Source organism: Camelus ferus, chromosome X (genome assembly GCF_009834535.1).
Source record: "Camelus ferus isolate YT-003-E chromosome X, BCGSAC_Cfer_1.0, whole genome shotgun sequence".
In the NCBI taxonomy this organism is placed as follows: domain Eukaryota; kingdom Metazoa; phylum Chordata; class Mammalia; order Artiodactyla; family Camelidae; genus Camelus; species Camelus ferus.
This window is the reverse complement of record NC_045732.1, coordinates 45,118,770-45,130,737: the sequence shown is the minus strand read 5'-3', so window position 1 is coordinate 45,130,737 and position 11,968 is coordinate 45,118,770. Positions and strand designations below refer to the sequence as shown.

Sequence of the window (11,968 nt, the reverse complement as noted above, 5' to 3'; positions counted from 1 at the left end):
GTGGGGTGGATCCGTTACTCAAACTGAAGAGGGGAGGGTGCCTCAGCCTCCGGGGCCAGCACGAGTGGAAGATGGGTTTTGGGAGTCAGGAAGACCCGGGCCCTCATTCTGCATTTTTCATTTCCTGGCTCCACGGTCTTGTCATGTGCCTGTCTGTGCCTCGGCTTTCCGATCTGTAAAATGGGGGCGGTGACATCCACCCCGCCTCCCCTGGGGCTGCTATGAGAGGAAGACAACGCCCAGCACAGTAAGGGCTGGGACACACAAGCTGCAGAAAGAGTGCAGGGGAAGCCGATGTTCCCAGGGTGTCTGGGAGCCAGAGATGGATAGTGGAGGGAACACAAAGGGAACTGGCATCCTCTCCCCATTTCCATTTCTCTCCTTGCAGTTAGAGACTCAGCTAGAGACCTCTGTTACCGGTGAGCTAGGGGGTCATGCTGGGGAGAGGGGCATAGTGTATTCCAGACCACACTGGAGCAACTTGGAGGCAAGGGGGAGGGCAGGGCTGAGAAGAATTGTGCAGAAGTGGGGGGATTGAGGGTAGGTGATGGATGGGTGGAACGGAACTCCAGGGCCTGCGGTGGGGGGCGCGAGAGGGGAATCTGGCGGGAAGGAGCAAACGCCCCCCCCCCCAATCCCGCCCACCCACTCGCGGAATCGCATGCGCACTGGGGACCCACTGGAAAGGGCTTTTGTTGGGAAAGCGGGCCGGCTGGAGGGGTCGACGCATGCGCAGGCTGCCCAGCCGCCCGGGGTGCGCGGAGCAAAGGGGCGGGGTGGTCGGAGCTGCTGTGCTGGCAGCAGTAGGCGAGGGCGCGGCTGCGGGGTTCCTGGTGCTGTGGACGGACGCCATTGGAGCTCCAGGGAAGGTAAGGATCCAGCCCCAGGCAGGACCAGGAGAGGGCGAGTGGAAGCCGGTACGCCGCGCCCTCCCCACCCCCACCCCCGGATCTGAACAAAGCCCAAGCACGCAGAACCGAACCCGTTGGACCCGCAGTCTAGATAGGAGCGCCCCGCCAGCTCCACCACCTCCGCCGCCAGACGCTGGCTCCACGACCTGAGCCCTGCTTGCACCGGAGCCCACCCTCTGAACCCCTTTAGCAGACCAGTGTGCTGCCTGCTGGGCTTCCTGAGAGCAGAGGCCCCACCCCCACCCCAAGCACGGTGAGCTCAGAGATCACTCCAGCGGAGCTGACCGCTTTGCCCCCTTCCTGGAGTTGCATTTGAGACCTCCGTCGCTCCAGTTTAAGCCTCACCTGGTCCGAGGACCCCACCCCATCCACCCGGAGCGGTCCTATATGAGGCCAACCTAGACCGGTCGGGATCAGCTGAATTCCCCCGACCCGGACCTAGTCAAAGGGTCCCTGCGATTCATTTTCCCAGAGCTTCCCGAGGCTCCCGTGTTCTGAGCCCTCTCATCTCACCTGCTCCCCCGCCCGCAGCCTAGCCCCCTGCTCCAGCCATTAAATTCGAGCGCTTTATTTCTGCCTCTGTCAACGCATCCCCACTGTGACTCTTGGGACCCATGCCCGCCAGTCCACCCCCTGTTCCAATCCAGCCACTGGGATGGGGAGCCTGCCTGTCCTAAAGTCCCCTTTCAGTTTCGGGTCTCCTCCGACCTCCCCTATCCTTCTCCTGGGGTTCTGTCTCTGACAGACTCTTCCCCCTGCAGCCCTCACTCCGCCACCCCCTTGTACCTACTGCCTGGTAACCTGATGATTGCTGCCCCCTCCCCAACCTCCCAGGGATCCCGCCCCTTCCCCCGGAAGAGGCCTCCCCCTGCTTTCTCAGGCTGAGCTCTCTTCTCCTTGGGACCCCCAGCATGGCTGAGGGAAGCTACCGCATGGAATCCGAAGGCTACAACGTGGAAGACATGGACGAGGGTAGCGATGACGTCGGGGAGGAAGAGATGGCTGAAGGAAACGACTATGAAGAATTTGGTGCTTTTGGAGGCTACGGCGCCCTCACCAGCTTTGACATCCGTATCCTCAGAGCCTTTGGGAGCCTGGGTCCAGGCTTCCGCATCTTAGCGGTGAGGCCCCTTGGCCACCTGCTAGCCCTGGGCCTTCTCTCCTGTGACTCCAGGGAGGCTGAGGGTGAGGGTGGGTGAAGGGAGAGGGTTGAATGGGGAAGGACTGCCCAGCTTCCCCAAACCTTCCCTCTCCTGCTGGGAGAACAGGGGTTGGGGAGGCTGTGGGGGTGGTCGGGGATGCTGGCCCCTGAGAGGAGGCTGGCCAGCACAGGGAGAGCCTGTGGAGCTGTCTGCCTTCCCCTCCCCTCCCTGGTCTTGCAGAATGAGCCCTGGGAACTGGAAAACCCTATGCTGGCCAGGACTCTGATGGAGGCATTTCGACTGGATCCAGAAACACTTGCCAACGAGGCTGCCGCCCGTGCTGCCAGCGTAGCCCGTGCCGCCGCCTCCAACCAAGCTGCTCGGGCCGCTGCCGCTGCCGCCCGGGCCACCTACAATCAGGTGGTCGCTAACCACTCAGTGGCCACAGGCCAGGCCTCAGGGGGAGATGCCCAGCCCGAGGCTCAGGCAGCCACCCCTGAGACAAGCCTCGCTTCTCCGCACAGCTCCCAGATGCTAGTCAACAGCGAGATGGCCGCCCCCGGGGCTCCCGCAACCTCCACGCCGCCCCAGACATCCTCCCAGGGCCAGGAGGCTGCTAGCGAGGGCCCTAGTTCGGCCTGTGTTTTCTCCCAGGCCCCGTGCACCAGTGGGACAGAGGCCACCCGGCCCAAGACAGCCCTCCTGGGTCAGAACGATGTCTTTGATTTCAGCCAGCCGGCAGGTGTCAGTGGCATGGCCTTCCCACGCCCCAAGAGACCCGCCCCAGCCCAAGAGGCTGCCACAGAGGGCCCCAGTGCTGCCTCCGGGGGACCGCAGGCGGCCTCTGCCGGGGAGGGGGCAGCCACTCGGCCCAAGACGACCAAGTCTGGGAAGGCTGTGGCCAAGACTCGGTGGGTGGAGCCTCAGAATGTGGCGGCAACAGCCGCTGCCAAGGCCAAGATGGCCACGAGCATCCCTGAGCCTGAGGGGGCAGCTGCCACCGCTCAGCAGAGTGCTGAGCCCAGGGCCAGGACTGGAGGCAAGAGGACAAAGAAGGTGAGACCTCCCTGCTGTCCCCAGCCCCCCTTGGCTCTCCTGCTTTCTCTGCCCTCTCCTCCCTCTGCTTCCTCCTCTCCTGTGCCCCGCCTCTCCCCTCCCCTCCGCTCCCCTCCGCTCCCCTCCCCCCCTGCCCTCTTGTTCTCTCAGCTGGCCCGTGTTTCTCCAAGGCACGTTTACTAGCATGTTTTTACTCCACGGAGTCCCTACCCTCGGGCCTGGAGGGAGGAGTGGTTGGCTCAGTGCCTGGCACTTAGTAAGCACTCAGCACATGTCATCCGCTGTTCGTACTACCCCTGTTTCCAAGTACCTGCTCTGGTTAAGATGTGTGCCAAGCCTTTTGGACCGGGAGCCTGCGGGCCCTGAGTCTGTCCTCTCTCTAATGCTACAGTCCAAGCACCTGGATGACGAATATGAGAGCAGCGAGGAGGAGAGAGAGCCTCCCGTGGTCCCACCGACCTGGAGGGCATCGCAGCCCCCAGTGACGACGGTGCGGCCTCAGCCAGCCCCCCGGCCCCCGATGGCCCTGAGGTCCCAGGTACCCTCACGGCACGTACTGTGCTTGCCGCCCCGCAACGTGACCCTTCTGCAAGAGAGGGTAAGAGGCCTGCCTTTCCCCATCTCCCTCCTCCTCCCCAGGGGGCCAGTTCTTTGAGGTCCCCCACGCCTTGATCCCCCATGTGCTCTTCCTTCTCCAGGCAAATAAGTTGGTGAAATATCTGATGATTAAAGACTACAAGAAGATCCCCATCAAGCGCTCAGGTGGGCAACCTGTGCCCCTCCCTGATCTCTGCCCTCCCCCCCTCCCCCAGCCCTGTCCTGTGGGCCTCCCATCACCTGCCCGCACCCATCGGGCCCTGGCTGATTGATCGCTCCGGGTGCACAGTGTGGGGGCCTGCCTGACTGCGCCCCCCTCAGCAGGGATGACCGAGGGGCTGCTGCCCTGTGGCCCCTGCTCAGCCCGGTGCTTTCCTCGCCCTCCTCTCCCGCAGACATGCTGAAGGACGTCATCCGAGAATACGACGAACACTTCCCTGAGATCATTGAACGAGCAACTTACACTCTGGAGAAGGTGGGCACGGGGCCGGGGGAGGGGGCAGCCCCGTGGAACAGGAGCAGCAGGGAACCTTGCACCCTGCAGCCCCCGAGACCCAATGTGGGGAAGCTCTGCTGTGGAAGGGAGCCCTCCTTGGCCTCTGCACACGGGAGCTTCCACTGGGTCCCTCCTTCCCTAGGTGCCTCTCCCTCGTGCTCCTCTCCGAGCATGTCTTGTCTCCTGACGTGGGACCCATTGCCTCAGCCGGCAGTGCCAGAGCTCCCACAGGGCAGTCCCTCTGTGGCCCCTCTCCTTCCGTCCACGCCCAGGGCTTTGGGTTCCCCACTGAGGAAAAGTTCTAACGGGGAACTGAGTGGCTGCCTGCAGGCAGGACGCCCAGCAAGGACGTTTGATCTCACGTTCTGTTTTTGTCCCCCACGTAGAAGTTCGGGATCCACCTGAAGGAGATCGACAAGGAAGAACACCTCTACATCCTCGTCTGCACCCGGGATTCTTCAGCCCGCCTCCTGGGAAAGTGAGAGAGGGCAGGAGGGTGATGGCCTTCCTTGGTGGTGCCTCCCCACCGAACTCAGGAAAACAGGAAAACAGGGTGGAGGGCAGAGCCCAGCTCCCACCCACAGTGAGCAGGGCCATGTAGTTGAGGGCTGGCAGGGGCAGTAGCCTGGGGCGAGGCCTTGCTGCTCTCCAGGCTTCACCGCTGCCCACCCTTCCCCCAAGTTCCTAGGAAAACAGGCCTCTTGCTCAACTCTTCCTGTCAGCGCCTGGCCAGGGCTTGGCAGAGTGGCCCTGAGGGGAGCCTCCCGTCGAGTTGGGCTCCCGATGCGATGAGCCGAGGGCAGGGAAGGGCTGGTTGTGTCTCTGGACGTGGTTCCCAAGCGTTTGCTCCCCGCCTAAGCCCATCCTCGGCGCTACCCTGGGAAGAGGTGTTCGCATCCTCCCTTGATGGACGAAGTGACTCAGTCTCAGGCGGGGGAGTGAATTGTCTGGATCAGGTAGCAGGCAGTGCAGAGTGGGAGGGACTGCCCGGTAGTGCAGCGGTCTGGGAGAGGCGAGGCAAGGTGGGTGAGCCGGCTGTGGTCTCGGGGAAATGGCTACTGGACAGGATCCCTCTTCCCGCGCCTTCAGGACCAAGGACACTCCCAGGCTGAGCCTCCTCTTGGTGATTCTGGGAGTCATCTTCATGAACGGCAACCGTGCTAGCGAGGGTGAGTGGCTGACCTGCAGCTGGGGGGTCGCCCGCGGTCTGACCTTCGTGCACTAAGTTCTCGTACCTCATCTCCCCTCGTAGCTGTCCTCTGGGATGCTCTACGCAAGATGGGACTACGCTCCGGGTATGACTGGGGGCTCAGGGCTCCCACTGCCCTGTGTGTCCTTGGCCACAAGAGGCCCCAGGATCGCGGTAGCCTGGTGGTCTGGGTGGGGAGTGGCGTCCTGGACTAGGTACAGTGCAATGGGTCCCACCAGGGTGGTGGAGAAATGGTCCTGAGCTCTGAGTCCCCTCTCTGCTTCGTGTGGCTGCCCTCTTCCCGCAGGAGGTCTAAGAGAAACTGTCAGGACTGGAGGCTCCATCAGATCCCTGTCAGGGGCATGGCTGAGCAGTGGCTTCTGCTGCCTGCCCAGGCCTCCATGGGGACGCTCTCCAGGCCGGGGAGTGCTCAGTCCTGCTAGGGAGGGCTCCAGTCCTCCAGTGTCTCTAGTCCTGGATTCCTTTCCTCGCACTCAGGGTCAGGCACCCGTTCCTTGGCGATCTGAGGAAACTCATTACAGACGACTTTGTGAAGCAGAAGTGAGTACTGACTGAGTTAACTTTGCCTCACACCCAGACCTTCCTCGTGTGCTGGCCTGACTGAGGAAGCCGTTCCTCAGCCCACACGTGAAGGAGAGGGACGGTGTGCGGTGTGAGTGAGGGGCTGTGAGCGTCGGGGGAGGAGGGTTCCGGGGAGGTTGGGAAAAGGGGGCACATGTGGACCGAGAGCACGAGGAGGGCGGGATGCAAGCACCGCCTCATTCATCACCTGCCCCCCAGGCTCTTAGAGAACGTCCCCTCCTTTGCATCTCAGGAGCAGGCCGCCCAGAGGGTGGATGTCTGAGCGTGGCCTCGGTGGGTTAAGGGCCATTTGAGCCTGGAGCCCTGCCCTGCTGACCTCCTAGCTGAGGCCCAGCCTGTCCTTGGTGCTTGAAGTCCACGTGTGCACTCACACAGGCCCGTGAGCGAGCACAGCACCCCCACCCCCAGACACACACACACACACCAGTGATGGGGAGGATGCCTGGTGTGCGCTGCTCTGGGCTGGCAGTATCTTGAACTCACTGTCATTTTCTGTGGGCGACTGCCCCAGGGCTCAGCCAGGCCACCAAGGAGCCCCTGTGGTGGGCTGTGCTCAGAGCAGGGGGCCTGAAGAAATGTCTCCTCTGTTTACAACACACCCGACAGGGATCTGGGTTCCTTGTGAGCAGAGGCACGAATCTCATGGCCTTCCTGAGCAAACCCCATACACGTGTCCCCCCGCACTTCCCCGTGGCCGCTGGGCAGGACCAATGGCCTGAGGCTGTGAAGGCCTCATCATCAGAGCAGACAGCCCGGGAGCGAGCCTGGGAAGGAGGCAAGGGCTGGAGGGCCAGGGCAGTCCTGCAGGAGCCCGGGCTGGGAAGGGGCCGCCTGGGAGCCATTCGTGCGGCAGCAGGTCTGTGTGGCTGGCGGCAGGTTTCTTTTTCTGTCTCGCTTAGGTACCTGGAGTACAAGAAGATCCCCAACAGCAGCCCCCCTGAGTATGAGTTCCTCTGGGGCCTGCGAGCCCACCACGAGACCAGCAAGATGAGGGTGCTGAGATTCATCGCCCAGGTAACGTGGAGCCTCTGTTCAGGGCCAGGCACTGGGGCTGGCGCTTCCCGTCCCTTGTTCGTTCCTGGGTCCCGGACTTGTCCTGCCGTTCATCCAGTGAGGATAGTGAGGCCACAGAGGTTCCCGATTCACTCACTCACACAGGTTCGCAGACGTAGGGAGTGGAGGGGGCGGAATCCCAGGTCTGGCGCAGAAGAGTAGGAGCCCGATTCCAGTTGGGTTGATTTTTACAAAGACTCCATCAAGCGCTGAGGAAGGGGCAGGCAGGAAGCAGGTGCTCAGCGGAGGAGGGGGGCAGCTGTTGGGACGGTGCTGTTGTTCCATGGCAGTATCAGAACCGAGACCCCCGGGAATGGAGGGCTCATTTCTTGGAGGCCGTGGATGACGCTTTCAAGACGATGGATGTGGATATGGCTGAGGAACACGCCAGGGCGCGGATGAGGGCCCAGATGAACATCGGGGACGAGGCTCTGGTTGGGCGGTGGAGCTGGGACGACATACAGGTCGAGCTGCTGACCTGGGATGAGGACGGAGATTTCGGCGACGCCTGGGCCCGGATCCCCTTCGCTTTCTGGGCCCGATACCATCAGTACATTCTGAATAGCAACCGTGCCAACCGGAGGGCCACCTGGAGGGCTGGCGTCAGCAGCGGCACCAATGCTGCGGCCAGCACCAGCCTCCTCGACGGCCCCAGCACCAGCTCCACCATCCGGACCAGAAATGCCGCCAGGACCAGTGCCAGCTTCTTCTCCTGGATTCAGTAAGGTTCCGAGTCCATCCTTGAGATTATGAAAGGGGGTCGGGGTGGCGGGGCTGCCAGGAGGCAGGGAAAGCCTGGGCATGGGGGGAACGAGGAGAACATGAGAAGACACTGGGTCTGCCCCTTCTCTCCCTCTCGTCTCACGTGTCATGGGACTTCTGCTGTGGCCTTTGTGTCTTGGGTGTGCAGGCAACGCTGAGGAGCCCAGCAGCCCCTTCGAGCCCGAGTGCCGCCTCGGCCCCTCCCGACAGAGCACTCTAGGAGCATCTCCCTGTCCACCGTCCACGGAAGACGGCTTGCAAGATGCAGCGCTCTCTGCCCTTCCCGCTTTCGTCGTGTGCTTTTGTCGTGCTGTCGTGGTTTTGGTATCAGTGTTTCATTAAAGTTGCAAAATCAGCCTGGACTCTGCCTCCTTTTCCTGGGCAGGTGTGGCAGGTGCTCGGGCCCTCTGGGACAGGTGAGGCCAGGCCGCCTCAGCCTAAAGAGCAGGGAGGCGTGGGGAGGGCCTGGGAGGTGCGCGGGTGCCCGCTGAGCGTGGAGACCGTGAGCTGTGAGAGGCTCCGACCACACGGTTTCGTGATTTCCTACACGGTGGGGCCCCAGTTAGACACCAACGGGGTTCCGCAGGAGCAGGGATGGGGTGGAGAGCTGTGGGCTGGTGGCCGGTCCCTCCCACCAAGGGACAGGGTCGACAGACACCCAGCAGGACCTGCCTCCGCCACCTAGTCTTCGGAGTCACTCTCCGGGAAGCCTCCCCTCGCCCTCCGCCGTTTCAGGAGCTCATCCCTCAGACCGAGTGAGTCTAGAGGACAGCGAGGAAGGCCTCAGTGACACTCCCACCCGTCGAGCAGGTAGAAGGGAAGCGATGACTGCTGAGAGTCAATTTATTGAAAGTGAAGCTGCATGCAGACCTGGACAGCCTGTTGCCGTGACCCTGACCCGAGGCTTTTCGGGAGGCTCTGGGCCCTTCTTCACTGGAAGCAAGGCTCTCCCAGTTGGGCCAAGGCCCGGCCTAGGTCCCGGTGCCTTCAAGGACTGGGTCACGCCTGCTGGCTTGGGCTAGGACTGATTCCCCAGGTGGACGACAGTGAGGGCAGAGCCACTTTGGACCCGTGGGAAGGGGCTCATTTGTAGAAAGGGGCCTTGTGTGGGGCTTTCTTGGGACTCCCAGTGATGTCCACAGCTTGGAGGACAAGGCCTCAGGTTGAGGGGAGGGAGAGAGTGGTATAAGGACCTCGCCCCCACCACCTACTTGCCTCTTTGCCCAGAGAAGAGCTGCCCGTCTCTCAGCCAGACCTGAGTCCTGACCCAGCCCCCGCTACCTCATTGGCCAGGCCCCCTGGAAACGAAAACGCGGGTCCCCTCGCTCAAAAATGGTTCAGGATCCCCAGAGAGCCACGGCAGAGCCCTGAGCCACTAGTGCAGCCCGTCGGAGGGTCGGCCTGGTCACTCCCCCCCCGAGGAAGATGTTTCGGTGCGGGCCCTCCCCTAAGCATGGGCTACAGGTGGGTTTCTGCCCTCTTGGTGCTTTGATTTCTGCCTCCCTGGCTGCTGGGTTGAGGTTGACCCCATGGACTCTTTGATTCTGATAAATTGAGTCCCCTCCCAGGTCCTGCTTTCCAGATGAAGGGTCTGGGATTTGGGACCCCAGCCCTGGCACAGTAAATGACACGTCAACATTTCTGGCTCCTTCGCCCTGGGAACCTCCCATACCCTGTTGTGCACAGAGCAGACACCTGCCTTTTGAGGGGCAAGGGGAAGATGCTCACCAAAAGCCGCAGGCGTCCGTTTGAGCGCTGTGTGCAGCAGGCACTTGAGGTACGGCAGCTCATCTGGAAAGGAGGAGAAATCGGCCCTCAGAGGTGGGGTGCTGGGGCCTCGCCACCTCCCCGAGCCTCCAGGCTTGCAGCGCTATCCCCTGCTCCCCTCTTCCCTGCGGTTGTCCTCTCCTTGCCTGGGCCCTGCTCCCCTGGCTCTGCAGGGGGCAGTGCTGACAGCAGGGTGGCAGAGAGGAAGAGAGCAGACGGGAAGCCTTGGGGGAAAGGAGGAAGGGGGGGCCTGGGGAAGGTGGACAGACTGCGGGTCCCCCAGAAGCAGAGGATGGTCACATCAGAGGCGGCCTAAATCCTCCTCCCTCACAGGGCAAACAGGACCTGCTGCCCTCAGCCCCGGGCTTCCCACAGGCTTCCCCCGACAAAAGCCCTCAACCCGTCTCAGCAAGTGCTTTCTGAGGCCCTGCTACGTGCCAGGGCCTTGGCTGAGGGGTGCACGCACCTGGGCAGCTCCCACAGCTTCGCCCCAGGCCCAAGCCTGTGCCCTCTGACTCCTCAGACGTTTGTTGTGAAGCGTTCACCGATTCACTTGCATCCAGTCATTGACTATTAGGCACGAAGTTATCCTGAATATTGACATGCAATTACTAGCGTGGCCTTGATTTCATTTACCAGACAGCCCCGATAGGAGGGGTGATCAGGCCCATTCCATGGATGAGGACACTGAGGCTCTCAGAGGGAACACACTTGCCCTACGTCCCACAGCCAGCAGGTGGCAGAGCTGCGACTCGAACCCAGGACTCCTTGAGGCCTGATGTGTGCTGTGCCCCCCGTAGTGTGCTGCCACTGCCTTCGAGGGGCTCACCGTGCCATGGGGGCGACACCCCCACCTCACCACTCTGCAGACACCCACCCTCCCGCCCACCCAGGAAACCCATACTGCTCCCCAGCCCCTTCACTGGGGCGGAACCCCAGCCCTCGTGGCTTCCCTGCTCCTGAGGAGAATTTGAAGACTTGCCATCACCCGTCCAGCCTCCTGACATGTCCGGCTTGGCACTGTCCTCACACACCCTCACTGCAGCATCCCCGAGAGGCCAACATGTCAGCATCCCAATCGGCAATGGACTCTCACCCCTGAGGGTGACACAGAAGTCCCTTGCCAGGCCAGCTGCCCTCGTTCGCAGTTCAGCAAATACAGGTAGTTTTATTTGGAAGCAGTTGACATATCCCAGTGTTACAGACTTGGAGAAATGAAATGGGGTGTCCCTACCCAATGACCACGTGAAAGAATAAAGTTTTAAAGACAGAGGGCGGTCAGAGATGAGGATGTGGAGCAAAGGAACAACCCTGCACTGTCCTCAGATGTCTGTGTGTGGGAGGCCTTGGAAAGAGGGATGAGAGCACGTTGATATTTCAGGCAGCCTCGAGGGAGCAGGTACCAGAGGCAAGGTCTAGGCGCGAGTGAGCCTTCTGAAAGCAGAGGGCGGAGACCTGGGAAGATGTAGCTGCACTGTGAGTAGCCCACTGCTTTCAGCCGGGAGGGAGCGTGAGAGAGCTGAGAGCCAGGTAATCGTGTGCTTTGTGGGAAGGCAGCAGCCCCAGGTTACGCTTTATCCTGTCTCTGAAGCTGTCTAGGAATCTGGGGTCCCAGCACCCGGAATGGGGACACAGGGGAGGAGCCCAAGTATCAAATCTCGGGTATCTCCTTTTCTTACTTCTTTCCCCAGTGCTGGGCTGAGCGGGTGGGGCAGGTACCACACTGGGATGCACCAGGGACAAGGGCAAGGTCAGGAATCAAGGCAGAAGGGCGCTCCCACGGATGCAGCCCAACCTCAGCGGCAGTGTCGCATCCTTGTCCGAAGCACACTCTGCTCCTCCGTGCGGGAGCAGGGTGGGGAGGACTGCAGAGGCTGGCTAGAGTCCCCTGCTTGTTGCCCACAAGGAGAACATTGCAGGACTGATAACACCGCGAATATTTTCATTCTTAGAAGGCTACAGTTTAGCTGTCACTTATTTGCAAACTGAGTGGCTGTTCCTCCAAACTGAAGTGATACTCAGGTTTCTCTTTAGCTGTTGTATCAAACGGGTTTCATTTGCAAGCAAAAATGTGTCTATTTTAGTATATAGGCTCATGGAGTTTGACAAAAGCTACCATCCCAGTAACCAGCACCAACGTCAAGAAAGAGAAAACTTCCATCAGCTAATAAAGTTCCCTCGGGCGTCATCCCACTGAATCCCCAGCATCCACACTCAGCCTCAGGAAACCACTGGCCTGCTTTCTGTGTCGATTATAGGTGGGAATTCTCTTTCCCAGAGCCAGTTAGACACATCAGCATGCAATACGTAATCTTTTGTGTCTGCCTTTTTCCCCGTCTGCTTCAATGCTTTGGAGATTCGTCCACTCTGTGGCACAAATCAGTAGGTTAAG

At 61.1% G+C, this 11,968-nt stretch overlaps 1 protein-coding gene and 1 non-coding gene across 4 annotated transcripts; both read left to right on the top strand.

Annotated features, from left to right (window-relative positions):
* The first annotated feature begins 731 nt into the window (after positions 1 to 731).
* Positions 732 to 8,170, top strand: LOC102508020 (melanoma-associated antigen D4). Of its 3 annotated transcripts, none has more exons than XM_032474913.1 (13): positions 732 to 869; positions 1,822 to 2,032; positions 2,294 to 3,109; positions 3,501 to 3,707; positions 3,808 to 3,871; positions 4,102 to 4,181; positions 4,589 to 4,680; positions 5,292 to 5,371; positions 5,455 to 5,497; positions 5,890 to 5,952; positions 6,894 to 7,008; positions 7,338 to 7,768; positions 7,958 to 8,170. In XM_032474913.1, exons 2-13 carry the CDS (start codon positions 1,823 to 1,825, stop codon positions 7,965 to 7,967), a joined length of 2,211 nt encoding a protein of 736 aa, XP_032330804.1. In that variant the 5' UTR covers positions 732 to 869; position 1,822; the 3' UTR covers positions 7,968 to 8,170. The 3 variants fall into 3 exon arrangements, with proteins under 3 accessions (XP_032330804.1, XP_032330806.1, XP_032330805.1); XM_032474915.1 differs by having other exon boundaries at positions 7,338 to 7,773; XM_032474914.1 differs by lacking the exon at positions 732 to 869 and adding an exon at positions 916 to 1,164.
* On the top strand, positions 6,539 to 6,666 carry LOC116662313. The gene has a single exon (XR_004318353.1). It is a non-coding gene; the product is annotated as a small nucleolar RNA SNORA11 (small nucleolar RNA).
* Positions 8,171 to 11,968: the final 3,798 nt, after the last annotated feature.

Bases quoted from the DNA above. Each gene is read 5' to 3' on its own strand.
- LOC102508020 (XM_032474913.1), top strand. From the start codon at position 1,823: ATGGCTGAGGGAAGCTACCGCATGGAATCCGAAGGCTACAACGTGGAA. The intron at 2,033-2,293 runs GTGAGGCCCCTT...CTGGTCTTGCAG, and splicing joins CAGGCTTCCGCATCTTAGCG to AATGAGCCCTGGGAACTGGA. The intron at 3,708-3,807 runs GTAAGAGGCCTG...TTCCTTCTCCAG, and splicing joins TGACCCTTCTGCAAGAGAGG to GCAAATAAGTTGGTGAAATA.